The sequence below is a fragment of the Trichoderma breve genome, chromosome 1 (genome assembly GCF_028502605.1).
Source record: "Trichoderma breve strain T069 chromosome 1, whole genome shotgun sequence".
NCBI classification, from domain to species: Eukaryota; Fungi; Ascomycota; class Sordariomycetes; order Hypocreales; family Hypocreaceae; genus Trichoderma; species Trichoderma breve.
In genome coordinates, this window is record NC_079232.1 from 1,860,277 (window position 1) to 1,886,948 (window position 26,672).

The window sequence follows — 26,672 nt, forward strand, 5'->3', positions numbered from 1 at the left end:
CTCAAAATGGACGCTACGCTATTAGAACCGACTGGCACAATTAGATCTCCGAGAGCAGGTCCAGCGTCAGCCGAGAATGGACCTCAACAGTTGATCCATCAGTACCTTTTGGAGCGCAGTGAAACTTACCGTACACTTTGCAATATTCGGCAGCAGGTAAGTGATTTCACATGCCGTTAAAATCTTGAAAATTGCTGATGATAGAATAGGGTTGGGAGAATCCTCTAGGAGATCAGTTCTTTCAGCAGCAACGCCAAAGAGCAGATAATCCATCACCGGACAACGAGCTCAACTTTTATACGATGACAATCGCTATTGGCAAACAACTTAATTCCAGCACGGGCGCATTCGATATATTGCAGTCGAGTGACGAGCCTTCGGCCTTGGATATGGGAATGGCTCCAGGAGGGTTTTCAGCAACAATAATGGCATCTTATCCCAAGACTACACTTCGAGCAGTCACCCTTCCTCTCACCAAGGGAGGTCATTCGGTGCATTTCAGGCATCAAAATGTGAAGCTTGACCTCTGCGATATCAACACTCTAGCTGGAGATATGGATTTGGCCTCTATACCGGAAAGCCATCCAGCAGCAGGCACATTCACGGTCACAAAGTTGTTGAGACAAGAAATGTTTGACGTGGTAATCTGTGGTTGTCAGGTGACACGAAATCAAGAGCTCGAGGAATGGCGCGAGCATCGAGAAGCCCGGCGTCTACAGCTTGCACAACTTGTGATCGCTTTGGAGCATCTTAAGAGCGGCGGAACATTGGTCGCCGTTATGCATAAGCCTGAAGAGATCCATACCGCTGAGCTGCTGCAAATATTCTCGAAGTTCTCAAAGGTTTCTTTATTTAAACCAAGAAGGGCGCATGCAAAGCGTTCCTCCTTTTACATGGTAGCGAAAAAGATTGATACTTGCAGCAATCAAGCCATTGAAGCAAAGGACCTCTGGAGAAAGGAATGGATCGACAGTACGTTTGGCACTGCTGATAATTGTGCAATTTTGTCGAAGCGAACGGCTGATGATGCCCGCGAATTATTGGATGGCTATGGTACAGAATTGGTAAAAATAGGAAGACCAATTTGGGCTATCCAAGTGGCAGGACTAAAGAGATGGCTAAACAATATGTAGGCAACTGCGTTCCGTCATCTTCTGTTCAGTAACAACAGGCTTTGTATACATACCTAGTATTGACGTCGTGCTGATCGCCTTCTTCAAACTTCAGTTGGAATCGCAGCTTGTGGATTAGTCCCCGCAGCTAATCCAATATCATGTAAGTACAGTAGTGGGGAAGAGTCGTGTGTTGCACTTGAAAGAACTTTTGTCTAAATTCGCTGCATTGCCATGCCGGCTTATGGCGATGAATTTGTCCACAATTAGATACCACAATTCCAAGTGATGTAATCCATTACCTTTTCACCAATATGAATCTGAATTACTGGAAGCCCATTTATCCCTTAGAGATCCGGTCCTCCGGTCATCCTACTTCCGTTTAGCCTACAGGCTAAAATGGACCTTCAAATCGCCCAAATTGCAAGCCTGCAAATCAAGATGCTGTTCCAGACACGAAACGTACATTTCCTCAACTTTGATGCTGAATATTTGATGTATACTTTGTTAGCTCTCATCATCTGGGGTAGAAAATGATTGGTATGTTTACTGACGAATTTCGAGTGGTGTTTTTATAGACAAGCTACGGTGCCTGTCGGAGACGTCTTTCCCCGGATCTTTACCGCTTGTTGGATTGTTATCCCTGCTAAGATCGGACTGTTGAATGCACATAAATGCGGAGTATCACAGTCAACATTGTTATTGGCTGGGATGGATGTAAATGCCGAACAAGTTATGACATTTGCAATTCTTTGGTGATCGCGATATTAGGCTATATACATCACATTGACAAGGCCGTTTGACATGACTGCGAGTATATGTGTCGCTGTATAAGCTGATTATTACTATATACTGTGTTGCATTTCCTCACTCTTGTTCCAGTTTTTCCATATCGCATGGTTTAACTGATAACCATTTCCTGCAAAGGAGCCAAAGTGCAATGATGAGATCAATTCTATTAGTTTCCAGCCTTGTTACGGCCCTGAACGCGGCATCCCTACATCCCAAATCAGACTTCAAATATCTCATCACATTTGGAGACAGCTATACTGACAACGGCCGGCTTAATTATTATGGATCTCATCAAGCTCATGGACCACCACCAGGAGTACTACCAGCCGAGACCAATGTCACTGCCAGCGGAGGTTTGACGTGGCCTCAATACGTTAGAAGCAGCACCGGTGCGACTCTTTACGATTATGCTATATCTGGTGCGACATGTGACAACAATAATGTGGCACGATGGGCGGGATTTCTCAATGCGAACTTCCCGTCCATTATCACAGATGAGATACCCTCATTTAAGAAGGATCGCAAGACAGCTTTATACCGTGGTGTAACTGCGGCAAATACTGTCTATGCGCTGTGGATAGGCACAAACGACTTGAGTTATACCGGCATCCTCAGTGACTCGCAAGTAGCTGGAACAAATATTACCACATACATCAACTGTCTTTGGTCTACCTTTGACGCAATATACGCAACCGGTGGTCGGCGTTTCGTTTTACTCAATCTGAACGCCCTGCAGCTTGTAGGGCTTTACCGGCCACAGTCTGATGGAGGCGCAGGAGACAACCAGTTCTGGGCAAACAAGACGCTGTACAACCAGACGGAGTACGCCCAGAAGATGCTCGAATACACTACGTCGGCAAACACAATAATTGACTATGGAGTTCCGTTCAATCTGCTCGTTAAAAACCGCTGGCCAGGTGCTAAGGTGGCAGTATTCGACATACACAGCTTCATCACCGAAATCTACAACAAGCCGAAGAACTTTTTGGAGCCGCCACACAACGTGAAAGGGTTCTTTCATCATTGCGACGTAAACGGTGCAAATTGCGTGGATGGTCCGGGTTCACTCGATTCCTATCTCTGGTAATTTTCCTGCTTCGTATGAGATGACAATAAACTAATATGAGCGGCAGGTACGATGAGCTTCATCCTTCAAACAAAACAGGTAATAACAATTCTTTGAAAAAAATTCCATTGGCCAGTGTGTGCTGATATTTTGCAGATTCTCTTATAGCGCATGAGTTTGTTCAAGTTGTTTCAGGACATTCGAAGTTTGGTACATACTGGGGCCATTGATAGAACAACTATTATGCGAAATAGTTAATTACGATTTATGCTAATTCATTCTATTAATTTGCGACTCTATCGATTGCCCAGACTAATTTCTCGAAAGACATTCTAAAGCAATGAGGACTAATATTTTCGCAAGAGAGAACAATCTCTTAGCTTCTTTAATTATTAAGTATATAATCTATTTGTTTTCTAGTATCCCACTGTTTGGTGTTTCTGTCCCGCTTTCGGCATCATCATCCACCGTTTTTATTCCTCTCAATCCGCGATACACCAGGAGCAGCTGCCTTCTGCCATCAATGATGGGATAAAATCCAGCAATAAGCATGGTGCACCAAACCCATATAATCGCCACAACGATCCAGGCAACGAAAAATCCTTTCTCGAAAATGTATTTTGAACCATACATAGGAAGGGGCCTGCCAGTGAAGACTTTGTCAGCTACTGCTACTATAAAGGGTGGGATACGTTCAACTTACCACAGAACCCAATGACCTAAGAACGTTGCAGCTGCCCAGAAAGCAGCAATTTTTCCCCATTTCGAAAATTTGGCCGCATCTTCTGAGTAGTCTGATACCGTGACAGCGGGAGTTTTAGAGTCAGCGGTAACTTGAGGATCAGCACTGCTTGTCTTGCTGAAAGCCAATCGCTCTTTTCGGAAGTCTGCCCAGTCATAATTGGCGGGCTTAATGAGGGAGATGACAATAGAATAGAGTGCAGGGCTTAGCGCCGATGCCACAGTTCCGTAAACGCAGGGCAAACTTTGCCCAGTCGAAGCCACAGTGACTTCACCATATAGAGCATGTGCTGAGCCGAGCCAAACAGCAATGCCAGTAGCCATTCCCAGTAATGGCGATATGATAGCAGCGGCCCAGGATTGTCTTTTCCAGAGAATAGTGAACACAGTAGGGAAGATTCCGGGACAAGTCAAAACGCCGAGCATGTACAATGTCCAGCCGAGATTCACGTTTCCGTAGAAAAGAGCAGTTGAGAAGGCTGCTGAAAACAATCCAAAGAATACGACTCCAATGTGACTCCATCGAATTGCATCCCTGTCTGTAGCGGCCTTGTTAAAATATTGGCGATAGATGTCAAAGCTGATGATAGAAGATACAGAGATGACTTGGGCGCTGATTGTTGATGTAACGGCCATAAAAGTGACTAACAGAACGGCAACGGCTCCTCCCTTTCCAGCAATCGCAAACGCGGCATAAGGCATCACTAGTCCATTGGAGACTTCTTCTGGAGTCATTCTCCGAGGGTATGTCGGGAACCGTGCTGTGTTCTCCAAACCAAGAGCTGAGAAGCTCATTAAAGTGCCAAGACACCATGGGATTGCGAAATAGGCAATGCCACCAACGATGTATCCGGGAACAACCGCCTGAGGAGCAGCGCTGAAAGCTTTTGCGAAGAAGCCGGTGTCCATGATGACAAGACCAAAATTGGCCAAGATGTGAATGATGCCAAAAAGAATAGCCTATTTCATCATTCAGTGTGAATAGTAGCATTACAGAATAGGAGATTAGCGACAACTGACATTTTTGCTGGTCATGGTCAAATATGAACCACCTTCATTGCCAGGCACGGGATGATCTTGACCAGCCTTGACAATGAGCTCGAAGAGTCCAGCAGGAGACCCAATCTCTGGAACGGTAAAAGTCTTGATCGTAAAGAAACAGATGATGACGGTAATAACAAAAGTGTGAAAATAATCTGTCAAGAAAGTTGCTTTGATACCGCCGACGAAAGTGTAAAGAATGACGCCGACAGGAAGCAAAAAGGTTGCCGCAATAATATGCATTCCAGTGCTAGATTTACACATGGTTAACTTGATGTTCAATATTCAGGTCGGTTGCAATGCCACTTACAGAGCCGTTATAGCTGCACTTGCCCCAAGAAGCATGTTGGCAATCGCGATGATGTTGTTGATTAAGCATAGTGCAATCCACACAATGTGTCCAGCTGTACCGTACCGTATTCTTACAATTTCAAGTAGCGTATGAGCTTCAGGTACGCGCAGTTTGCAAGCAATGCCAAGTAGAGCAAAGAAAACAATCATGGGTGAGCATCTAATAATGGCATCATGTCAGTCGCCACTAACAACCAACATGTTTTTGAACTGAAAGATCTTACCCAGCAGCAAACCAAAATGGTCCCGCAACACCAAAGTTGTACCCTACAAGGGTGCTTCCTAACATGGCAGTACTCCAGAGCCACGATGACACGACGGCTGAAGCTGTCAACCCTGTACCGACAGACCGGTTGGCCGTCATGAACATTTCCGTGGTCTTGTTGTCTTCTCCAACAGTCTTCTTCAATAAGTGTGTTGTAAATATCATGATAAAGGCAATTAGGAACCCAATTGCAATCACAACGACATAACCTGCTGCCTGTGGCAGAGGCGGGCTAACGGCATCGCCGTCCGCCGCTCTTGCAAAGTGAAGCATGGTGTAAGTCAGCTGCAACAAATCTTGGAGTTGTCATCCACATATCAAAGCCCCGATTCAGAAATCGTTTCCAAAAGCGTCTTGATATTCCGATTTATAAAAACATCTTCTTTAAGCTTTTATCAATATCTTTCCATTTTCTTTCCCCAAAGTCAGCCCTAGACTGCTGGGGCGCATAGTTTTTGTGTTGCATCATTTAGCTCCGATGACGCGAGAGCTTGCTGCCAGGATGTTCACCCTTAGTTGCATCTGGCTACCTACCGAGACGGTAGGTGATTCGCGACCCCGTATCTTGGGAATTTGACAGCGCGAAACCGGAGATGCCAATTGATTTCCACATGCTTATTTCCAGATGACATTGAGTGGATTGATGGTAATAGTGTTCAACGTCGTCTCTTAGTGTATATAGCTGCATTCTCTTGAATGTCACTATCGAAATTGCGCAATTCGAGCTACACTTGACGTTTCTCAAGGGTATAGTGCGCAGGAACCAATTCATCCAATGAAAATTCCAAATCTGATGATATAAAGAATACCTGGTTGGTATGCTGTAGTGCTACACTGGTAATATCATATGCAAGTCTCAACCCCGCGTGTTCGGACCTTGTTCAGTCTGCAGCAACTTTCTAAGCAGCTTGCCAGGCATCCGATCTATCGGAATTTGGACATCTCAAGATGGCGTCTACAGTTAGCCAAACCAATGGCACCCCCAAGAAGAAGCTTATTCTCAATGCCTTTGTTGAGTCATGCAGTGGCCATCAATCCCCTGGCCTTTGGAGACACCCTCAAGATCGATCAGCCAACTTTAACAGCATCCACCACTGGGTTGAGCTAGCTCAGTTACTAGAGAGTGCTCATTTTCATGGCATTTTCATTGCTGACGTTTTGGTAAGTTAGGATATGGAATGTCGAGAAACTTAGACTGAACGTTATCAGGGTCCCTACGATGTTTACAAAGGGCCCCGTAACCCGGATCCGGCCATCATATCTGGGGCCCAGTTGCCTGTGAATGAACCTCTGGTTTTAGTTCCGGCAATGGCCGCAGCTACCAAAAATATTGGCTTTGGTGTTACTATTGCAACGACGTATGAGCAGCCGTACCATCTTGCCCGTCGCCTGAGCACAGTCGATCATCTCTCTGGCGGCAGAGTTGGTTGGAACATTGTGACTGGCTACCTTGATTCAGCTGCAAGAAACTTGGGTCTCACCGAGCAGCCGCCTCATGATGAGCGGTATGCGATTGCCGATGAATATGTTGATGCTATTTACAAGCTATGGTAGGTAATCTCAATGATTTTTTCACAGAAGAACTGGCAGCTAATGGTGTGTCCAAATAAAGGCAGTCGTCATGGAGAGATGATGCTGTAAAGCTTGATAGCGAAAAAGGAATCTACACAGATCCCTCGCTCGTCAGGCCCATCAACCACCAAGGTAAATATTTTACTGTGCCAGGGCCACACGTCTGTCAGCCATCGCCTCAGCGGACTCCCGTTATCATGCAAGCTGGAACTTCAAAAGCCGGCAAGGCATTTTCGGCTAAGAATGCAGAGGCAATTTTTGTTGCTGGGCACAGTCCCTCTGTCATAGCCAAGAACATTGCCGATATCAGAACCGCGGCGCGAGATGAGTACCATCGGGACCCTAGCACCATCAAGTTCTTGGCCATGCTTTGCCCCATTATTGGAAAGACCCAGGAGGAAGCTGATGCCAAGTATGCGGATTACATCCAGTACGGCTCTGAAGACGGTGCTTTGGCACTATTTGGTGGCTGGACTGGTATTGATCTAGCGCAATATGACGACGATCAAGAGCTCCGCCATGTCGAGTCCAACGCCATCCGGTCAGCCGTGGAAGCTTGGTCTAAAGCCTCCCCTTCAGTTCCAAAATGGACGAAGCGTGCCGTGGCAAAGCATATTCAGGTCGGCGGTCTGGGAGCCACTGTTATCGGCACACCAGAAAAGGTAGCTGATGAAATGGAGCGTTGGGTCAAAGAAGCCGATGTGGACGGCTTCAACATTGCATATGCCCTTATGCCCCAAACATTCCAAGATGTTATCGACTTGCTTCTTCCAGTCTTAAAAGAGAGAGGGCTGTTCTGGGATGGTTATGCCGTTGATGGTGGAACTTACCGTGAGAACCTGTATGGAAAGAAGGGGGTGGCCAGGCCGCCAGCAGATCATCCAGCTTCCAAATACCATTGGCGGGCGGAGTGAAGTAAGGAACCATGGATACATGTAGGTAGTTGTGGATGCGAAAATGAATTGGGAATGAGAAGGGTATTTATCTAGTATGTAAAAGCAGAATAGTGTGATGCAGGAATAAATCTGAGTAGCCGGCTACATTTCTTGGCGTGAGATTAAATCTGCACCTTATTTATAATTACACTCCTCGCAACAGGGTTCCTGCATTGCATCATTAGTATATCCGCATCTTAACCTAACTGTATATGAGGCATCGAGTAACATCTGGGTTATATATATAGTATATAAATTGGGGATCATTTAAGCTCTGCTCGCCGGTTGCCAAGCCGTGCGCTCGGGTAGCGCCGATGTTTCACAACATGTCTCATCCATGTCCACATCTACTCTTCACGATTTGAAATATATTGATATAACTTCCCTACGAAAAGATACAGCTTAATAGGCCAGATGATAAAAGAAGCCCAGACAATGAAGTTATTATGCGGCGTAATTCTTGATGCGGGATTGTACGTTTGTAAAATTGCCACCATATCATTACATGTACTTCATATAGTCGTGTAGAACAACAGCGACACTCTTTGCTGTTAATGGTCAGTTCAACACTCAGGCCGAATTGAGCAATGTTTCAGTTACCTCAGGTAGGTACCTTTCGGAGATGATGATAAGATTGAAATAAGCCAATGATCTCAATAGAGACGTCTGTCGGCTTTTAATGGGCAACTTTGTTTCATCTCCATCTTCCGTATTAAAAGCAAGTACTGATAGGGTTGCAACATCTACCCTCCAAAGAAGTTTCGCGATAACGCGTTTTATGCATCTATTTGCCAATACAAGAAAGCTGACATATACCAGCTGCATCGTGCCATCGCCCAAGTCGATCACGACATCCGAATGCACGTGATAATTACATGATTGTCTATGATAGGATGATCTTCATATCTTTGTGATTCCAAACAAACCCCCTCACTGCATTTTCTCTAAATTATACCGATTATTTACAGACATCTAAACTCCTAACAGAATGGGCGGAGGAAATAAAATCAAGTCTGTTGCAGTCATTGGCGCGGGGGCCGCAGGTAGTCAACGACGGAGCTAAGCATGAGCTTGATGACAATTACTAATGCAGCATCTAGGAGCGGTAACGGCGGCGGCGTTGAAAGCGGAAGAAGCATTTGATGTTATACGTGTTTTTGAGAGAAGAGAATGTGCAGGAGGAACATGGTAAGAGTTACTCAATCAATTCATTAATGAAGCATAGACAAGATGCTCAAATTCATGTCGCCAATCTTAGGATATACGATCCCGGAGTTCAACCAAATGTCTTGGTGCGGCCTGGAGCGTTGCCCGCTGAGGTTGACCCTCCTCTGGAGATTCCACAAAGCCTCCCTACAGTTACTCGTCCTAATCAGCAAGAGCGGTTCTCTACGACACCCATCTACGATTCATTGACGTAAGTCTACTGGTGGCTGGCTACTGTTGGTGTGGTGTAAGCTGACATAGGCTCTGCAAGAACAAATGTGCCGGAGATTGCTATGTCTTTTTCGGATGTCCGCTTTCCATACGGCCCTTTTGCTCCACATCATATTCCGCGTCAATATATAGAAAATTACTTCGCACTGCACAAGACGGATTCTTTCTTGGTACTCAACACCACGGTTGAGGATGTTCTCAAGATAAACCATCCGTCGAATGACGGCTCTACGCAATGGAAATTGACTCTCAGAAAATATGATGCCCTCCAAAAAGCTGATATATGGTGGGAAGAAACATTTGATGCCGTCATTCTGGCCAACGGTCACTACTCTGTTCCAACTGTAGGTCGTTTCCCATTCGCTAGAGACTTTGCCCGTTTCTTACTTATTTTTTTAGATACCACGTGTCAAAGGACTTGCGGAGTACATCGAAAAGTATCCTGGTCGTATAGTGCACTCAAAGTCATACAGATCACCTAGCATCTACAACTCCAAAAGAGTCCTTGTGATTGGCAACTCTGCATCGGGGACAGATCTAAGCCGAGAGCTCATCTCTACAGCTCAGCTTCCTGTATACCAGTCCAAGAGATCAAAGACATGGTGGGAGGGAGATTCACCACCTGCAGGCATCGAATGGAAGCCTGTTATCTCAGAATATTTGCCCGACGGCAGAATTCTCTTTGATGACGGCACATATCTGGATGATATTGATACCGTCATTTACTGTACTGGATACAGGCCATCATATCCCTTCTGGAATGCCAAAAAGAACGGACAGCCTCTGTGGGACGACAAGACAGGAAGATTGGTGAAAAGCTATTGGCACACATTCTTTCAGGATTTCCCAAATCTGGGCATTGTCGGCCTGCCCCGCGTGTTAACATTCCGGAGCTTTGAATATCAGGCCATTGCACTCTCTCGCCTGTTTGCAAATCGCAACCCGATCCCACTTCCGCCAATACCAGAGCAACAGGCCTGGGAAAATGATAGAGCAGAATTAACGACAAGAGAGCATCGCAAGTTCCATGATATTAAATGGGAAGATGGTGAAACCCATGAGTGGCTGCAGGGATTTTTCAAGTGGTCTGGCCTTGGAACGTTGACTGGACAAGGCAGGATCCCACCTCCCCTCACAAGGGAAATGGTGTGGGCTATTGAAAATCTCAAAAAATACAGACCCCCAAGCAGTGACGGTAAGTTAGACACGAGCGATTATCCAAGAGAAGCTCATGAGTGGATTGTGGTGGAAAACAGGAAGCGTGATGTTCTTGGGTTCATTTAAGCGCCGCGGAAATGGCTCTGGGATGACGATGGAGATGTATTTCAATTCTCTTTCTTTATATCGTAATATGGATGATCAATGATTCAGTAACAATATATTGCTAAAGGTATAGCCACGTTCTTCCATCTGAAAGAGTTGTCACTCTTTCTCACTGCCTCGTCTAAGGTGCTCAAGTAAATAAATTGCTATAATAGCTCCTCATGCTATTCCGAATAGCAATATAGCTGCTTATTCTTCTTCATCAGTATCCTCTCCATAAGTGTCCGATAACTCTTCAATCCTATCGTCTCGAAAGTAATAAACATCTGTATCGACAATCCGATGGACACGTCTCGCCAACTCTTTTGCCTGGTCGTCCTGAATTTGTATCTGTGTATCAACCCTTAACCTTTAGTAGCTTTCGCTCTCCTATGTGACACACTTTACATTTAAAGTCGTCAAGAGTTGCAAATTTGCATTAAAAGTCGTATTGACGAGTATAGATTTAGCTTAGTATGGAAATTAAGATAGAACTAACTTCACAATACCTTCGTCTCTTGATATAAACAATTCAAGGACCCCCTTTATACTGTTCTAATAGTAAAATGAGACTGAAATCGATAAGAGTAAATCTGTTTCTAGATACAAGTCCTCGTGATGATACCCCGTTCTAATATCATTGTAGGCATTCGACAGATGATTCACCCAAATGATAACACCGTTAATGCATCCACTCAAGAATTATACCTTGACGTGAATGTAGTTGAAGCTGCTCTTAGGCACGGTTCGAGTACCATATCCTTCGGGGTGCGCCCAGTTATATTCTTCGATAGTCACCTTATCGCCAGAGACTTTTGACACCCATGCGACATGTCCGGCTCTGCCTGCATTCGATTGAGCGATACATCCGGGCACAGGTTTATTGTTGACCACAACACCAGTTCGGCGGGCGGCCTCATCCCAAGTGTTTGCGTTTCCCCAGTTTGTACCCTTATACTGGTTGTGGAACTTGATGCCCAGTCGCTCATTGATACGCCAAGCGACAAAACTGGTACACTGGCACTTGAAGTACGCCCACTTGTCTTCCGGTCCACACTGGTTCTTGTATGGATAGTCGTTGGTCATGGGGCCAGGAATCTTGCTGCCACCGCTGGGAGGCTTGGGCGCATCGCACTTCTTCGTCACGTAGCTGCTAGAGCCCGTCTTGACGTAGTAGTCGGCGACATAGCAACCATCCGAAGTCTTGTCCCAGATAGAGTTGCCGTTGACGCTGGTGCCTGAGGTTTGGCAGGTTACGGAGACATCTTGGCTTTTCTTGTATGTCTTCTTGATGGAATAGCTGGTGCCTGGGCCAGTGCGACAGTTGACGGCCTCGCCAGTGATGGGGTATGCGCTGACTGAGACAGAGGCGAGAGCCAAGGCGATGATCGCGGTGAACTTCATGTTGAAAGAGATTGTATAGAAATGCTTGATGGGGTAGAACAGTTTTGTGGTCGTAGAATGTCTGAATGTTGAACTGCGTTGAGAGTGGTGAGCTCAAACAGCTTGTCGAGGATGTGGCCATCCTTTATACTCATTTCTTTAGACCTGAGAACTCTTCAACTCGGCCCTGATTTGCCCACTTGAGAAAGCTTTGCGAAGATCAACAAGATCTCAAATCTTTTACCATAATCCTTTTCGGTATAGACCTTTGCTTATGCCAACAAAATTTTGAACCCTTAATCAATTGAGACTGTTTATAGAAAAACTTCCAAAATTGGACCAAAATGGATCCTGCGGCTGAAAGTCATCTCCATCAATCGATCCTACATCCAAGGATCTTAAAGACATAATTGATCTTCAAAAGCTATAGTAAGTCTTCAATTCGACCAGAGCTATCCAGAAGAAGCCAAGTTTGTCGCCGCCACGATCTAACAATAGCAACAGATGGATCTCCAGATGCTCCTTTGCGGGTGCCTGGTGGCAGAGACCGGCGCAAATCGTCGGGCGAATGACAGTTGCTCATATTCAAACGACTTCCAAATATGGTAACCCTCGCGTACTTTATTTCCAAGCTGCATCTCGCAAGGCTGTAATTTGGCATTGTCGATGATCGAGTAAGACGGAGGAATGTAAGTGCCGTCTTATTGGCGGGCCGAAAATTTGGGACAACTTCAGTGCTTATAATTAGCAACTATCAGAGCTGAACATCTACTAGGTTACACTGGATGCAAAAAGTAAAATTAAAGTAATCAAATCATATCTGTTTAAGTGGTATAGCCCTTGTCGCTCTCTTCTTCTACTCGTGTACCTGGGCGAAATGCTCATAACCCTCATCTAGCCAATCTTTCTGCACAGAATCGTACCCACCTCAGCAATCAGATCGAGCCATCTCTCCTGGTCATATCTCTCCTTCTCTTCCACCTTCTTGCCAAACACCTCCCACACCTCGATGAATTTGTGGTTGCTTTCCTCCGTCGTACCAATGTCCTTGAGCGCCTTCATCATGTGGTCATGCTTCTTCAGGAGCTGGAAATCACGACGCGCCTTTTGTTTGTCCTGGTCAGTCGCCAGCAGCAATCGCACTTGAACGCAGTACAAAACCAGGGCAGCAAGACCCGCAGCCAAAGCGGTCGCAACGGATGAGCCCGTAACCTCTCTCGACGAGGTATCGGTGCTGGATCGGGGGCCGTCCATTTCGACCTTGGTACCAGGGAAAGTAAAATTGATGTTCCCAAGGTTACCAACCCAGGGGTCTGCTGCGCCTGAGGCTGTAGCAGCGCCAATGGTGAAGATTTTGGTCGTGGCCTTTGAGGGATACGTTGCGTTCTGCTTGGCGCCTTTATCACTAGCAGAACAGAACATAAGAATGTCTGCATTGGCAGCTTCCACAATGGCTGCGTCGAGAAATCGTCTCTCTTCTTCATCTTCGGGAGGGTCGATGGTCCACGACATGGAAATGATGTGCACCTTTTTCCTCACTGCTGCCATGATTGCCTATGTAATGGTTAAACCTTCTATAAACGACGTTGGAAAGAAGGGTTATCTGGTATAAGAGAAACATACCTGAGCGGCACTCTTAGCCGTAAGTTGCCGGACATTACCTTCTTCTGAGGCATGATCCTCCAGTCTCAGGACGTAAAATTGCGCTCGAGGACACAACAGGTGGATTTGCTTTGCCATGATGGTACCATGTCCTGTGCTGGACACATAGTAAGGATCGTTAAGATTATGCTCTTCATCTCGTGTGCAAAAGGTTCGTCCTCCGATGAAACTAAATTCCAAATCTTTTACGTCCACTCCATCGTCAATAAGAGCAATCTTGATGGGTTCTTCGATGATCTCCTCCACCTTTCCACGGTCGTAATAGCGCTCAGCGTCAAAGAGCAGGCGTCGGAATTCCTTCATGCACTGAATCCATTCGTGTTTGGTTGAATGCTCAGCTTGATCTCCGAGCAAGAGAGCGTTGGCATCCACTTGTTCTCTTTGTATAATCGGCCACTCCTTGTGGACATCGACTTCGGGGCATAGTTTCCTCATGCGATCACAAAAATCTTCGACGTTTTGTTTCGTTCGACTATTGGTTTCAAGGCCCTGAGAAATAAGATCAGTAAATACCCCGCGCCTGATACAGATCGCAGAAGGGGTCATACCTGCTGGATATGTAGATGAACTGTTTTCAGTTCTCGAAGTCTCTTTAGCCCGCCCTCTTCGCTCCATCCTCTAAGCACCGCATTATTGCCGCTCCAGTATAAGTTGACTTCGCGTGCTTTAGATGCCACTCTGAATATGACCTCGGAGCACAAATCTATTCTTTTCCAATCCCAAATCTCCACGTCCATAAATTTCAAGGCGTCTTCAATAGCTTCATCGCTGTGAGCAGGCGAGACTGAGTCGTCAATGATGACTTTAAGAATTGTTTTAACTCCCTTCTTTCTCAAGCGATCGAATATGTAACACAAGTCTCGTCGGCCGTCACCGTCCTGTTTCGGGGAACGGCCGGTGCCACGGGACCGTTTACTGTTTGCTGCGTTCATATTCACCTCCACATTAAGCCTTGGAATGGCAACGTATTGGAGAATATCCTCGAACTTGAGCTTTGACAATAAATTCTCAAAACCAGTCTGAGCGATGTTCGCGTGTCCGGACAAGTCGAAATACAACTCATAGTCTATATAACAAATGACGGTTAGCTTCATATCCCTACAACTGGCCGGCTGCGGTAGCTCAATTGAGAAACTGTCTCCCTTACCTGAAGTTGTATTGCGCCCATATAAAATTTCCATGGCAGCATTGTAGCTGCGTGAACGGAGATAATGAAGTTTCAGAAGACGCTCTACACCTTTAAGAGTTCCTTCGTCGATTTTAGATTTGTGGCCGCTGTCTGTGACTGATCTTGCGTCAGCAGCTGGCTTTGCTACAGTTGTCTCAGGTGGACGCAAGGCTAGCTTCTTCATCTCGTCTCTATTTGTCAGTGGAGGTGCTGTGGCCACAGCTGGCGAGTTCACGTTCGCTGCAGGTTGTGTCCGTCCTCCATATTTAGTACGAGAGGAGTCAATCTGAATGTTCGGCCGTCTGTCTGGGCGTCCGCTGGGATCTGGAGCTTGCACACTGGGAGCTCCCGGCCCCCCAGGGCCTTGGGATCTCGGAGCCGTCTCTCGGTTTTGCGTGGAGTTGTCGGCTTCAGCGGCTTCGCCACGAAGACGGGCATTGTTCTTTTCACGCTCTTTCTCTTCCTTGGCTTTCTTTCTCTCTTTCTCTTTCTCCCTGGCCAAAGCCTTCCTGACACTCTCTTTATGATGAAGGTATGGCGATAGCCCGTCGTTGTTGAAGTCACCGTCTTCAGAACTGCGTTGCACGGCAGCGTCGCTTTTGGCGATAATTTTCTGAATGATATCTAGCTGCTCTTTTTTACATTTCTTATACTCGACGGCAAGGTGTAACGCCGTGTTGCCGTCTCCATCTTTGGCCGCCAGAGTCTCCGGCTCCGCTCTGTCAATGAGAAGGTCCAAAAACTTGACCCTTTTATCGATACCAATGTGAAGGCAGTTCATTTTATCTTTATCGTTGCTGGAAATGGCCAAGATTGCACTAATATTTGGGTGAGAGTCGCACATCCACTGAACCATTTTCTCTTTTTTGGCTTCAATAGCCAGGAATAAAGGCGTATGGCCTGATCGGTCTTGCGATCTGAGTAGATCGTTTTCATGTTCCACCAAGAACTTGATGAGAGGCTCCATCTTACTGTCCAGCTTTGGTAAATCTTTCTTGTCCATTGCGGCCATGATGTGTAAAGCTGTCGGCTGGCGAGGATCTCCCGTGTTGGACGCCAAGGTGTGGCCGTCGCCGCCATTGGCTTTGAAGGACTTCAACTGGCTGCTGCTTGTGAGATCTTTGTTTCCATCTTTTATTTCTTTCAGCAACTCTTCAAGAAGGTCTTTGACAGACTTTCCATTCCTGTTGGTAACCTCTCCCTCTTCCTCATCGCTGTCGGATTCATCTTCGCTCGTTTCATCGCCAGCTTTCGACTCTGCCTTGTCAACATCTTCTTCCACTGCTAGAGACTCATTTTCTCTTTCTTCGTCGTCAATCATGGGACTCATGGTAATCGTTCTCAAGGCACTTTGACAACGAAAACTATGGAATAGCAGCTTAGGATGCACAAGAGAGCTAGTATTACGGTGGGAGTTTGCTTTCAATTCCCGGTCTGATCTTCAGCCGCGATTATTAACATCCGCCCCCAAACGGGGCCCCTCTTCTTTCGCCTCAAATCAACCGGGATATCAACGTCTAGGCGAGACTGGCGAAGCGACCGTGGCCGCTCCACATGATCATATGCAGGGCAGGTAAGTAGACCGAATGTACTTACAATCCATGTTTACCTCGACTAGTGATCCGTCCATCATTATACTCCCACATGCCGGAACTCGCGCTAGCTAGCCCAGCTAACTAGGCAGCCAGAAGGAGTCGCGGAAATATGTGTTTGCGTCAATTTCCATCTTGAGTTATTATGACTCAAGTTTCGTGAAACACAACTAGACACGGTTGTCAGTGCTCCTTTGGTCAAGCTTGCTTTACAGTTTGGACAACGCAAATTTATACGGACTCGTGGGACTAAAACCTCCCCCCGGTTCCTTAGCTAGTTTCATGGAATTGGTTACTGGATGATTGGTCATTGCAGAGTCCTTGTAAGACCGTCTCCGTGCTAGCTTTTGCGCCCTGCAGCCAAGTCCAGAACAGAGCGTGATTCTCGTGTGACAGTTCCTAGGTAGGAAACTCTTGCCGAATTAGTTGATAAAAATAGTTGGAAGATTCATTGTGACGCAAGTTTTGATGGAGCTTGATTGCTACCTGCAATGGTGGACTCAACTGCGGAGTATGGAGTACGGAATAGTAGCCCTAGCAAGTAATAGCTCTCTAGATATGGAATACATAGTGTATGTACGTAATACATCTTAGCTGATACTACTTGCTGCTTATAAGTGAATAGTAATCATTGACGCCTTTTCTCGGGGTGCCTCAAGCCGCGTCCTTCTTCTTCAGTTTTTTGTCGAAGATGATATCCGTAAACTCGTCCAAATCGATGGATCCCAGGTTTTCCGTGTCGTATTTTCTTAGCTTGTTAGTGGGGGGCATCTCGGGGTCAAACAAGACGGGGTCATCTGGTGGTGTTGAGCCAAACAATCGACCCATCTCGGACTTCCAATCTGCCTCCACCTTGATCCTCACTTTGCACTGGAACTTGTTGTCGTCAAATCCGCGGTTGAGCAGAATGGCGCAACGTAAGAAACTAGGCGTGCCGGACTTGATCGTGGGATTCTCGTGCAAAACCCAGCTCGCGCCAACGCCTTTGCCGTAATCATCGCTGAAGATGTGGCCCGTCACTCTGGCGTCGTCGTTTGTTGTGCGGCTCACAGTCTTCTCCCATTTGACCGTTCCGCCAGCATTTGCGCCAAATTCACTCACACCAGCGTTCACCTCGGCTCCATGAGTGACCGACTCCTCTTGAGTTGTAGGTAGCAGAGTTACTCGACCCGCAGGAGCAATAGCATGGACTTGAGGTGCCGGAACTCCGGGAACAGCATTCCCAAACTCGAATTCCAGTGAGGCGGACACAATTCGCCGTGACCTTCGAGTTGTGTCGAGATAGAAGTCATAGACGAGAAGCGTTGCACTCTCTCCTGTCTCTTCCGATAGAACCCCGTGGATAACGTCTCGAGACTTGCAACGGACTTCAATGATTCCTCGGCGCTCCGTCACTGTTTGTCGCTGGTATGGAGCGGAAGGGTCGTTGCGAGTATGATAGCCGCTGCCACGCTCGCCCGTCTTGTTTAACCCAATGCTCATAGATGTGTCTTCAAGGTCTGAGTCCGGATCTGAATCAACGAATTCGACATTGTCTATTTCATCATCTGGGATGGGATCGTTGTTGATGTCGTGATCCATGGCTGGTTCAGGTTCAATTGATCAATGAGGAATTCTCTGTGTAAGGCGACGTGTCGATCCTTGGCGTTATAGAAAACGACGTAGAGATAGAAAAGAAGATATGGAATCAGCCTGAAAGACAAACGGATCTGATGGCTCCAATCTCCTCCGTTTCATAATGGTAGTTGGGCTCACAAGGCAGATCTCGTAGCCGCCGTCGGCACTGCTAGTTTCCACGTTGCATCACGAGGTGGTGGTGGAAATAGTGTCGTGAGTAGCGTCGCCTAGACTCGACATCATCCCACCATCTTCCACCGCTGCCACCCTCCGACAATAGTATTAGGAGTTGCGGGAGTAATTCGGAGAGGTCAGTGATCCGCCAGCCTTGCTTTGATTCTCGCTTGTGTTACACAAATTTCTCATCGGGAGCAGATTGATTAATTACTCAAACAAATGTCCGCATGGTCTTCACGCGTTTATCGCAACTACCAACCACTCTCAGAGTTGCTGCTCAACTGCTTAAGACTCCACGAGCGCTGATCGAAAGGATTCACTGCTTGAGTCGACTCTATTGGTCCTTATGGTGTCACATTCGGGATTCAAGCTACTGTACACAGAAGCAGGGATCAGGGTGTCCAGACCTGTTTCTCTAGCGCCCCAATCTTCCTTCGCTCTCAAGGAACGGCCCGGGAATGGCACAGTGCGTAGAAACGATGAGGCTCTGCCCAGCAAACTAGACGCACAGCCCCCATTATGAGAGCACAAGTCAAGCAGCGTCAATCTTGGCGCAACTGATAGATCATCAGCGCCTTCTAACCGATGCGCGCGCGACCTCCGTATGCATGTCAGATCTTCGGGAGGGTACCTCCAAGGTACTTGCGGACCCAAGCCCAAGCTGCTTGCATAGGTGGGTTTTACCATTCAGCTCGAGTCTTCAGCCCTGTTGCGGTTACTCATTACGCAGGCAGTTATGGTCAATGGAGGGGTTCATTATCGTGGGAGCTTGCGGTGAGGCCATAGGATTTCTGTAACGCTTGATCAGCACCTATGTGCCTCTAGCAAATTCTCTTGGCTAACTTACTTCACATTCTTTCCCATTTACTGTCAACATCGTCATATTCGCCGGTGCTTTATAGTGGCCGCGGAATAGAGCCCTGAGCATACTAACCGCTCGCGTTTATCCGGAAGAGCGCATTTGCTTCCAGCTTCCAAGCTAAATTCACCTGTTCGGGTTCACAGGCTTGCGTTTAGACAGATGCTCTGAACATTCATATCTGCAATAGCCTTTGCCGCTCACGCTGGATAGGCTGTACCAAACTTCAAGATGTCGGACTCAGGTTCTTCATCCTCTTCTAGCACGTCCGACTCGCCGCGAGGCGGCACGCCAGAGCCAGGATCTGTGCCAGAAGTAGAACAAGAAGCTGTAACGATATCAGCCGCTGCAGAAGAGAAGAAGTCCGCGCAAGAGAAGACTCCATCTTCAACCCCAGAGGCTGATGAGGCTGATCAACCAGAAACTGAGACCAGCCCTCAGGCAGAGGAGGAGCCGGAGCCAGATCCAGATGCCGAACCCCTCCATGTTACCTGGAAAAGTGAGGGGAGCCCGGATCCCGCCGCCGTAGCTGCAGAGTATGTGTCTAAATACCACCTCTAAGTGAGCATCTCATATCTAACCACCAACTACCAATTCAGCTTCGTAGTAATTCATGGAGTTTATGGAGGATGGGAGAACGAATCTCAGGCAGGGCCCGGCTCTGGTAGTAGCGAATGGGTCTCAAGCTATGCACAGTCACTCGAGCCCTCGAGAATCCTTCGTTTTGAGTACGAGCCACTTCAGCTATTTTGTGGTAAACGAAGCCGTCAAGCTATCCGAAACTGCGCTCTCAAATTACTGAGAGCGCTGGCCGCTCGGAGGCGGCATGAAACTCAAGTTCGTAGATCTAATGGAAGTTTTCGAATAACGTCTTGCAACTGATCTGACTGAAGATGCTTATAGAAGCGGCTGATTGTTTTTGTTGCTCATGATATCGGAGGACTCATAGTCAAAGATGTACGTTCGATATCAAGGCTTCATTTGGTGCCAAAAGTCCTTGAGACTAACATTAATATTTTCTAGGCTTTAGTTACGGCAGCTCTTGACACGGACTCATGGATGGACATTGCAGAAATGAGCCGCATCATGGTAAGCTTGATGGCTGTATGGAGTATGAGGAGGTACCGTGTTCTAACAACTACACAGGTCTTTCACAGCTCCCCTCATCGAAGCGTCGACCACTTCGATATGGAAGATAGACTATCTCGCTTTCTTTTTGGTGGCTTTGACTCGGGGGTGGCAGAGATTCGGCCCTCAGCGTCTGCTATTTCTGGATTTGCAGCAGCTGTAATGGAAATCAACGGCCTATTTATAGAGTCGAAGATCACTCTCCGCACCCGGGCAGTCAGCGTTCATTATCAAGACATATATTGGTCAAAGATGAACAAGGTAAGATATGATCCAACCAAAAAAAGAATAAGATCTTCAGGCGGGAGCAGCCCTGTCTAACGATAACTTTAAGGCATTTGACTCTTACAGCGCAACACTCGGGGTGCCCATGGAGAAGAGAATACCTGATCCAAGCGATGAATCTACTATTACTGAATGTCTTCAAGGGCTGATGAAGGGTGAGATTTCTTCTGGGTCTTCCATGAGCAGGTGCTTAAGCATCATAAGCCAATATGTAACTAACATGAGACCCGTCCAGCCTTGAGTTCTCCAGTGAGCGCGGAACAGCTCCGATATGAGAGAGAGCTGTTGGCTCTAGCTTCTCCCGTGTTTCCCTTACAAGGTGGAAAAAGCGACAGTGCAGCAATCGAAAACTCCCAACATGTCAAAGATTGGCTTCAGCACCGCGGTCCACAAATGCTCTATCTTCATGGCACCAAACACGTACGTGAGACAGCTGAGCAGCTTTTTTATATCATGGAAGACCATGCTCTCAAGAGTACTACTTCCATGGTGCTCTATTTCTCTTTTGATAGATACGATGTCAGGTGTGACTCGCTCAGAGACATGCTCGCCACATTCTTGACCCAAATCTTATGTTTTTATCCCGGCGTCTCAGACCGTATCAAATTGACCTTCACCCGTTTCCATGAAGAGCATGGATGGACGGAGGCAGACCTCATTTACTGGTTCGAACGCTTCAGGTTTACTGAGCAGGTGGAGCACGTCATGTTTGTTATAAATCACTTTGACGAGTGTACCAAGGGTTCTCGGAAGCAATTTCTCGACAACTTTGCCTATCTCTCACAGGCGAGTGAGAACTCTTGGAAAGTCGTCGTCACAAGTCACAAGCCTGGCGCGCTTTCAGAGGAGCTTGCGGGCCCTTGGTGCGTTAATCTTGATCTTGACGCATCCAAGGAAGATCTAATCAACGTCGCCGAGACCGACTCCAAGGATGATATGGCACGGCTACTCACGGCACGACCAGAACTTCACTTTGAACCCAGTATTATTGAGAAGCAACTACAATATATTGACAAGTACGATCCTCTCATCAAACATATCATTTGGGAACAGGCAGCAGTACGACAAGATTGGCCCAGTGAAATTTCCATTGACACCATGCTTCAATCCTTAACTCTCGACGCAGGCGCAGTGGCTGATGACGATAAAAATCTGGAACAACTACTCGCCTGGGTGCTTAAGAATGCCCCCGAGCCGGATGTTATGCGGAGACTCCTGACGTGGCTTCTCTACTCTGTCCGACCACTTACTGTCTGGGAACTCGCAACGGTTATCTATCTTGGATCAGATCAGGAGGGCCAGGTGTCTCCTGATTCGACAGTGGTAGACAAACTCATCTCCAATGTCAAGCTATGGCTTGCGGGTATTGTTGTTATACAACATAACGAAGTCACAATCTGGCATCCACGGCTGAGAAATATTCTCATGGCCCTGGATGCCGATACATCTGTCGAGTCCCAGTTTGTCTGGGGTGAGATTAAGAAAACTGCCCATTTTGATATTGCCCAGTTTTGTCTTAAATACCTCTCTCAGCCAGCCGTGCAAGAGTATATCAGCAACGCCTTTCAGGTAACAGACGCCGCATCTTTCGAGTCGCCTACATTTGCGAATCGAGGAAATCTATGCTCTTACGCTCTTCAAGCTTGGACGCATCACTTTATGCTCAGCTCTCCTAAACCGGAGCTGAAGGACCTTCTTTCTCACTCCTCGCCTACAGACTTAGCAAGTAGCTGGGCAAAGGGTTTCTGGGCGCTTTCAAACCCAATTACTAGGAGCACAACGTGTTTAAATACGCTATTTCCAATTTTCGCAGGCCTTGGTTTGCTTGACGTGGTTGAAGCACGAGATGAGGCAGATAAACGCCGAGGTCTGCTTGAGGCCGCCTCGAAAGGCCAGTACGAGGTAGTCCTTAAACTCATAAAGGGACTTGACATGTCAGAAGTAGCTCTCATGGATGTTATCAAAGCCGCTGGAGCTTGCGGGGATGAGAAAACGATGTTGGATATGCTTGATCGAATTATTGCGATCAATCCAAGCCCAGATACTGCCACCTGGCCTCCCCTGTTCATCCACAGAGCGGCATGGCTAGGCCTCGATCGATTTGCCGACCGCATACTCGATTTGGGGTATTCTCCCGATATGGAGGCTGACTGGACACCTATCACCAAGGCCACGCCACTCTCTCAAGCAGCTCGCAATTTCCATGCAGGCATTGTTCGTACCCTTATCAAGCACAATGCAGATATAACGTCTCGCCATCTTTATGATAGAACTGCCATCCATCATGTTGCTGGGCAAGGGCATGCTGAGATTGCCAAGATTTTAGTCGAAGAAGGGAAAATCGATATGGAAATCACAGATGAAGATGGCTTTACGACTCTCTACTTCGGATGCTTATGGGGCCATCATCATGTCGTTGAGGTGTTGTTGGAGCTGGGCGCTGACCCTAACATGGGCATCAAATCTGATGATCCGCCGGAAAAGTGGTCGCCTCTCGTAGTAGCTGTTGATGATGGCTACGAGAAATGCGTAAAACTCCTCCTTGATAAGAAAGCCAATCCTAATCTTCCTGGCCCCTCTCTATGGGGTACCGCTCTGCGATATGCAGCGGTGAAAGGCCATCTAGAAATATGTCAGATGCTGGTTGACAGCGGCGCAGATCCTAACAGTCCATTGATCCAGCCTCCAATCCTCATTCAGATGATTACTGATTATGAATCCACTGAGAATCAGATGGAAATTTTCGAATTCCTCATTTCACACAATGCCGACGTGAACGCAAAGGACTCTGCCGGGACGCCCGTCTTGATCCACGCCAGCAAAAGCGGCTCGAGAATGGATTTCGTCCAACGACTCCTTGATCACGGTGCAGACGTCAACATTTTAAATACAGATAACGAGTCAGCACTCTACATTGCTGCGTTGGATAGGGATGAAGGACTCGTCAAGTTCCTATTGGAGAAAGGCGCCAAGGTTAATGAGATGACGACAAGCAATCTAACTCCTCTGTACTTTGCTATTCCAGAGCCTGATATTGTTCGTCTACTACTCGAAAACGGTGCCGATCCAGATAGCAGCAAGAACGCGGGGTTTACCAGTCTCATGCATGCTGCTTGGTTCAGCTACAACGAAAGTTTAGAGCTACTCCTAGACCACAATGCCAATCTGGAATTGGCTTATGATGGAGACGACGAGAATCAGAGGGGATGGACAGCTCTTTCATGTGCCGTATCACAAGCCTCCAAGGAGACTGTTCGAATACTAGCGGACCGTGGAGCTGACCTTAAGCGTTTATCGGAGCAGGGTGTGCCAGCTTTGCACCAGGCTGCTGCGGCTGACACGCTGTCGGTTCTTTTGGAGTTTCCATCCAGGATTGATGTGAACCAACTTGACAAGGACGGATACTCGGCTCTCCATAAAGTTGACGTATCACTGGAAAACTTCAAACTCTTGGTCAATGCCGGAGCGAATATGAATATTCAGGACAAAAAAAGAGGCGATACTCCCCTTACAATAGCGGCCTATAACGGCCTTCTAGAGCGCGCCCAATACCTCGTCAAACACGGCGCTGACATTCACCTCGCCTCACCTTGTGATGGCCCTCCTGTCCATCAAGCTTGCCGATACTCAAAATGGGACCTTGTGAAATTCTTTGTCGAAAACGGCGCCAATGTGAATCAAGTCACCGATTTTGGAATCGCCGGAACTCCACTACAAGCAGCGTGTCTACCATACGCAAGTGGTGAAGATCGAATCATCGACAAAGTGGTCGACTATCTCCTTGACCATGGAGCGGATGTGACGTTGGAAGGTGGTTACGCTGGTACTGCTCTCCATGCGGCGGCTTATGCTGCAACTCCAGTCACAATCAAGACTCTCTTGGACAAGGGGGCACTTGTCAAGGCCATAGATCCTATGGGCCGCTATCCTATTCATGCTGCTGCTTTCCATGGCATCGACAACTTTGACGCAATCCTTGCGGCAGGGGGCGACATCACCGTACGAGACGGCATTGGGCGAACAGCACTGCACTGGGCAGCACAGCCCGGAAGACTCCAGGTTGTTGAAAAGATCATATCCCTCTTGGCCGACAAAAAAGCAATTGACGAGCCAGATATCGATGGCTGGACGCCGCTATGCTGGGCAGCTCGTGGTCCTAGCAACTGGCTAGATCAGGAACACGCGGGAGAACCTCAAGAGCAGATCAAGGTGATGAAACTTTTGCTCGAGAATGGTGCCAATCGCTCTATACGAGTCACTGTTGGAAACCAAAAATGGACGCCATTAAAGCTGGCTAGGTTCTCCGGCGCAGATGAAGAAGTAATTGGGCTGTTGAAGAATGGCCTTGTCTCCGGTGATGAGAAAGACCAAGATGAAAAGAAGTCGGGGCCAAAGGAAGAGTCTGACGAAGACAAGTCCAAAAAGGGAAACCTTCGGACAGCAACGTGCGACAATTGTCGATGCGTAAGTACCCTTTTCACGTCACTGTCGTCGTTTTACCATTATGCCATCCATCCACTCTATAAGTGGCAAGCTTCAGATTTACTAATCTCACTATATAGAGTATTTACGGCTTCGCCTATCATTGCAACAAGTGTACGGACTTTGATCTATGTTGGAAATGTCATAGTCATAAGGAGCTGATCCATCCTGCTGATCACACATATGATGAAGAAGGTCCAGAATTTGAAGATACACCAGATGATTCTCCAGATGATGATGCGTCGTCAGAATCTTCAGGATCCACAGACTCGGACTCGGAATGATTGGCTTAGTGGGTACATGCCATTGGGGCAGATTAAATAGATAAAAGTAGTATGATTGTGACAATACAATTAGCTAGAAGCTTGATTTCACGAAGAAGCGAACTCATTAACATTGAAGTAAGGGCTTTTTTTTTTTATTGAGCTGCGGAATATAGTATAAAAAGTGCAAATACGGAATCGCAAAGAGTCGAATAAACATTAGAAACCATTCCACCCCATCCAAAAAGAGGCCTATCAATCATCCTCGGCGTCGGCTTTCTGATGTTTCTAGCGTCTTACACAGCGTCAACCCTAGTTGCCTGTTGGCGTAATAGTGAATCCCAGCTTTACTGAAAAAAAGGGGAAGATGGTTCTAAACTGCACGGTAGACATAGTATCAATCTTCAACGAAGTCCACATCTTGACAAATCTTCTACTGTTGTGGTTGACTTTGAGCAAAGATTTTTAGATTGTAAAAAGCTTCCCATAAGAATGCATTTTCAATCCAAGCCAGCAGATGAGATCCCTCACAGAGATACCAATACGTATTTAGCAGTAACCAGAGGATTAAGGTGTAGTTTTTGGCTTTGATGTAGTTGTGCTGTGAGACGACGTTGTTGAGTGAGATGATGTGGTAGAATAGGAGGAAGCGGTGGAGTATGTGGTAGTTGTTCCACGCAAGGAAGCTTTATGAAAAGATGACGCCCCCACGAGTTATAGCCACTGCAATCGACGATACAACTCCCCCAACTCCCCCAACTCCCCCATGAGTTGTAGCTGCTTCATGCGACGATACAACACCCCCATGAGTTGTAGCTGCGTCATGTGACGATACAGCGCCTCCATGAGTTGTAGCTGCTTCATGCGACGAAGTAGTGCTGTGCGATGTAGTTCCATGTGACGAGGTTGTTCCATGAGAGGCGGTTGCTTCATGCGAAGAAGACGTCCCATGAGATGTAGTTTCTGCATGTGATGAAGTAGTGCTATGCAATGTAGTTTCTGCATGTGATGAAGTAGTGCTATGCAATGTAGTTTCATGAGACGTGGCCGTTCCATGTGAAGAAGTCATTCCGTGAGAGAGGGTTGCTTCGTGGGAGGAAGACGCCCCATGAGATGTAGTTGTTGCATGTGATGAAGTAGCACTGTGAGAAACTATTCCTTCGTGCGAGGTGGATGTGCCATGAGATGAAGCGACTGTATGAGACGAACTGACTATGTGGGATGTTTCTATGGGGTGGGATGAGGTAGTTTCGTGGGAAGTTGTTCCGTGGGATGAAGTTGAGCTGTGAGAGCTAGCTGCTGTATGAGACGAGGCGGCCGAGTGCGTTGTGGCGGTTTCATGAGCGCTAGCTGTCCCTTGAGATGATGCGTGTGATGTGGCAGTGCTGTGCGATGAAGTTTCATGAGAGGTAGACGCTCCGTGAGAAGTAGAGGCTCCATGA

General features: G+C 47.1%; 9 protein-coding genes across 9 annotated transcripts; 5 read left to right on the forward strand and 4 right to left on the reverse strand.

Annotated features, from left to right (window-relative positions):
• Positions 1-6: 6 nt before the first annotated feature.
• Positions 7-1,165, forward strand: T069G_00596 (ftsJ-like methyltransferase domain-containing protein; the record flags this gene model as incomplete). The annotated part of the gene is made up of 3 exons (XM_056167806.1): positions 7-156; positions 210-1,053; positions 1,134-1,165. 3 exons carry the CDS (start codon positions 7-9, stop codon positions 1,163-1,165), a joined length of 1,026 nt encoding a protein of 341 aa, XP_056033122.1.
• Positions 1,166-2,055: 890 nt separating this feature from the next.
• T069G_00597 (GDSL-like lipase/Acylhydrolase domain-containing protein) lies at positions 2,056-3,200 on the forward strand (the record flags this gene model as incomplete). The annotated part of the gene is made up of 4 exons (XM_056167807.1): positions 2,056-2,170; positions 2,219-2,987; positions 3,038-3,069; positions 3,127-3,200. 4 exons carry the CDS (start codon positions 2,056-2,058, stop codon positions 3,198-3,200), a joined length of 990 nt encoding a protein of 329 aa, XP_056033123.1.
• Positions 3,201-3,375: 175 nt separating this feature from the next.
• T069G_00598 (sodium:solute symporter family domain-containing protein) lies at positions 3,376-5,641 on the reverse strand (the record flags this gene model as incomplete). Its single annotated transcript, XM_056167808.1, has 7 exons — positions 3,376-3,613; positions 3,674-3,764; positions 3,831-4,671; positions 4,732-5,002; positions 5,063-5,263; positions 5,328-5,385; positions 5,446-5,641. 7 exons carry the CDS (start codon positions 5,639-5,641, stop codon positions 3,376-3,378), a joined length of 1,896 nt encoding a protein of 631 aa, XP_056033124.1.
• Positions 5,642-6,316: 675 nt separating this feature from the next.
• Positions 6,317-7,854, forward strand: T069G_00599 (luciferase-like monooxygenase domain-containing protein; the record flags this gene model as incomplete). The annotated part of the gene is made up of 3 exons (XM_056167809.1): positions 6,317-6,529; positions 6,578-6,918; positions 6,981-7,854. 3 exons carry the CDS (start codon positions 6,317-6,319, stop codon positions 7,852-7,854), a joined length of 1,428 nt encoding a protein of 475 aa, XP_056033125.1.
• Positions 7,855-8,863: 1,009 nt separating this feature from the next.
• Positions 8,864-10,596, forward strand: T069G_00600 (flavin-binding monooxygenase-like domain-containing protein; the record flags this gene model as incomplete). The annotated part of the gene is made up of 5 exons (XM_056167810.1): positions 8,864-8,918; positions 8,976-9,063; positions 9,134-9,292; positions 9,353-9,656; positions 9,712-10,596. The coding sequence occupies 5 exons, from the start codon at positions 8,864-8,866 to the stop codon at positions 10,594-10,596; spliced, it is 1,491 nt and encodes a 496-aa protein (XP_056033126.1).
• A 720-nt stretch (positions 10,597-11,316) lies between these two features.
• Positions 11,317-12,018, reverse strand: T069G_00601 (CHAP domain-containing protein; the record flags this gene model as incomplete). Its single annotated transcript, XM_056167811.1, has 1 exon — positions 11,317-12,018. The coding sequence occupies one exon, from the start codon at positions 12,016-12,018 to the stop codon at positions 11,317-11,319; it is 702 nt and encodes a 233-aa protein (XP_056033127.1).
• An 873-nt stretch (positions 12,019-12,891) lies between these two features.
• T069G_00602 (subtilase family domain-containing protein) lies at positions 12,892-16,157 on the reverse strand (the record flags this gene model as incomplete). Its single annotated transcript, XM_056167812.1, has 5 exons — positions 12,892-13,551; positions 13,621-14,148; positions 14,208-14,725; positions 14,807-15,037; positions 15,101-16,157. 5 exons carry the CDS (start codon positions 16,155-16,157, stop codon positions 12,892-12,894), a joined length of 2,994 nt encoding a protein of 997 aa, XP_056033128.1.
• A 916-nt stretch (positions 16,158-17,073) lies between these two features.
• On the reverse strand, positions 17,074-18,000 carry T069G_00603 (uncharacterized protein; the record flags this gene model as incomplete). The annotated part of the gene is made up of 1 exon (XM_056167813.1): positions 17,074-18,000. One exon carries the CDS (start codon positions 17,998-18,000, stop codon positions 17,074-17,076), a length of 927 nt encoding a protein of 308 aa, XP_056033129.1.
• A 1,303-nt stretch (positions 18,001-19,303) lies between these two features.
• On the forward strand, positions 19,304-25,251 carry T069G_00604 (ankyrin repeats (3 copies) domain-containing protein; the record flags this gene model as incomplete). Its single annotated transcript, XM_056167814.1, has 8 exons — positions 19,304-19,608; positions 19,672-19,909; positions 19,979-20,029; positions 20,096-20,161; positions 20,219-20,461; positions 20,535-20,640; positions 20,721-24,949; positions 25,048-25,251. The coding sequence occupies 8 exons, from the start codon at positions 19,304-19,306 to the stop codon at positions 25,249-25,251; spliced, it is 5,442 nt and encodes a 1,813-aa protein (XP_056033130.1).
• Positions 25,252-26,672: the final 1,421 nt, after the last annotated feature.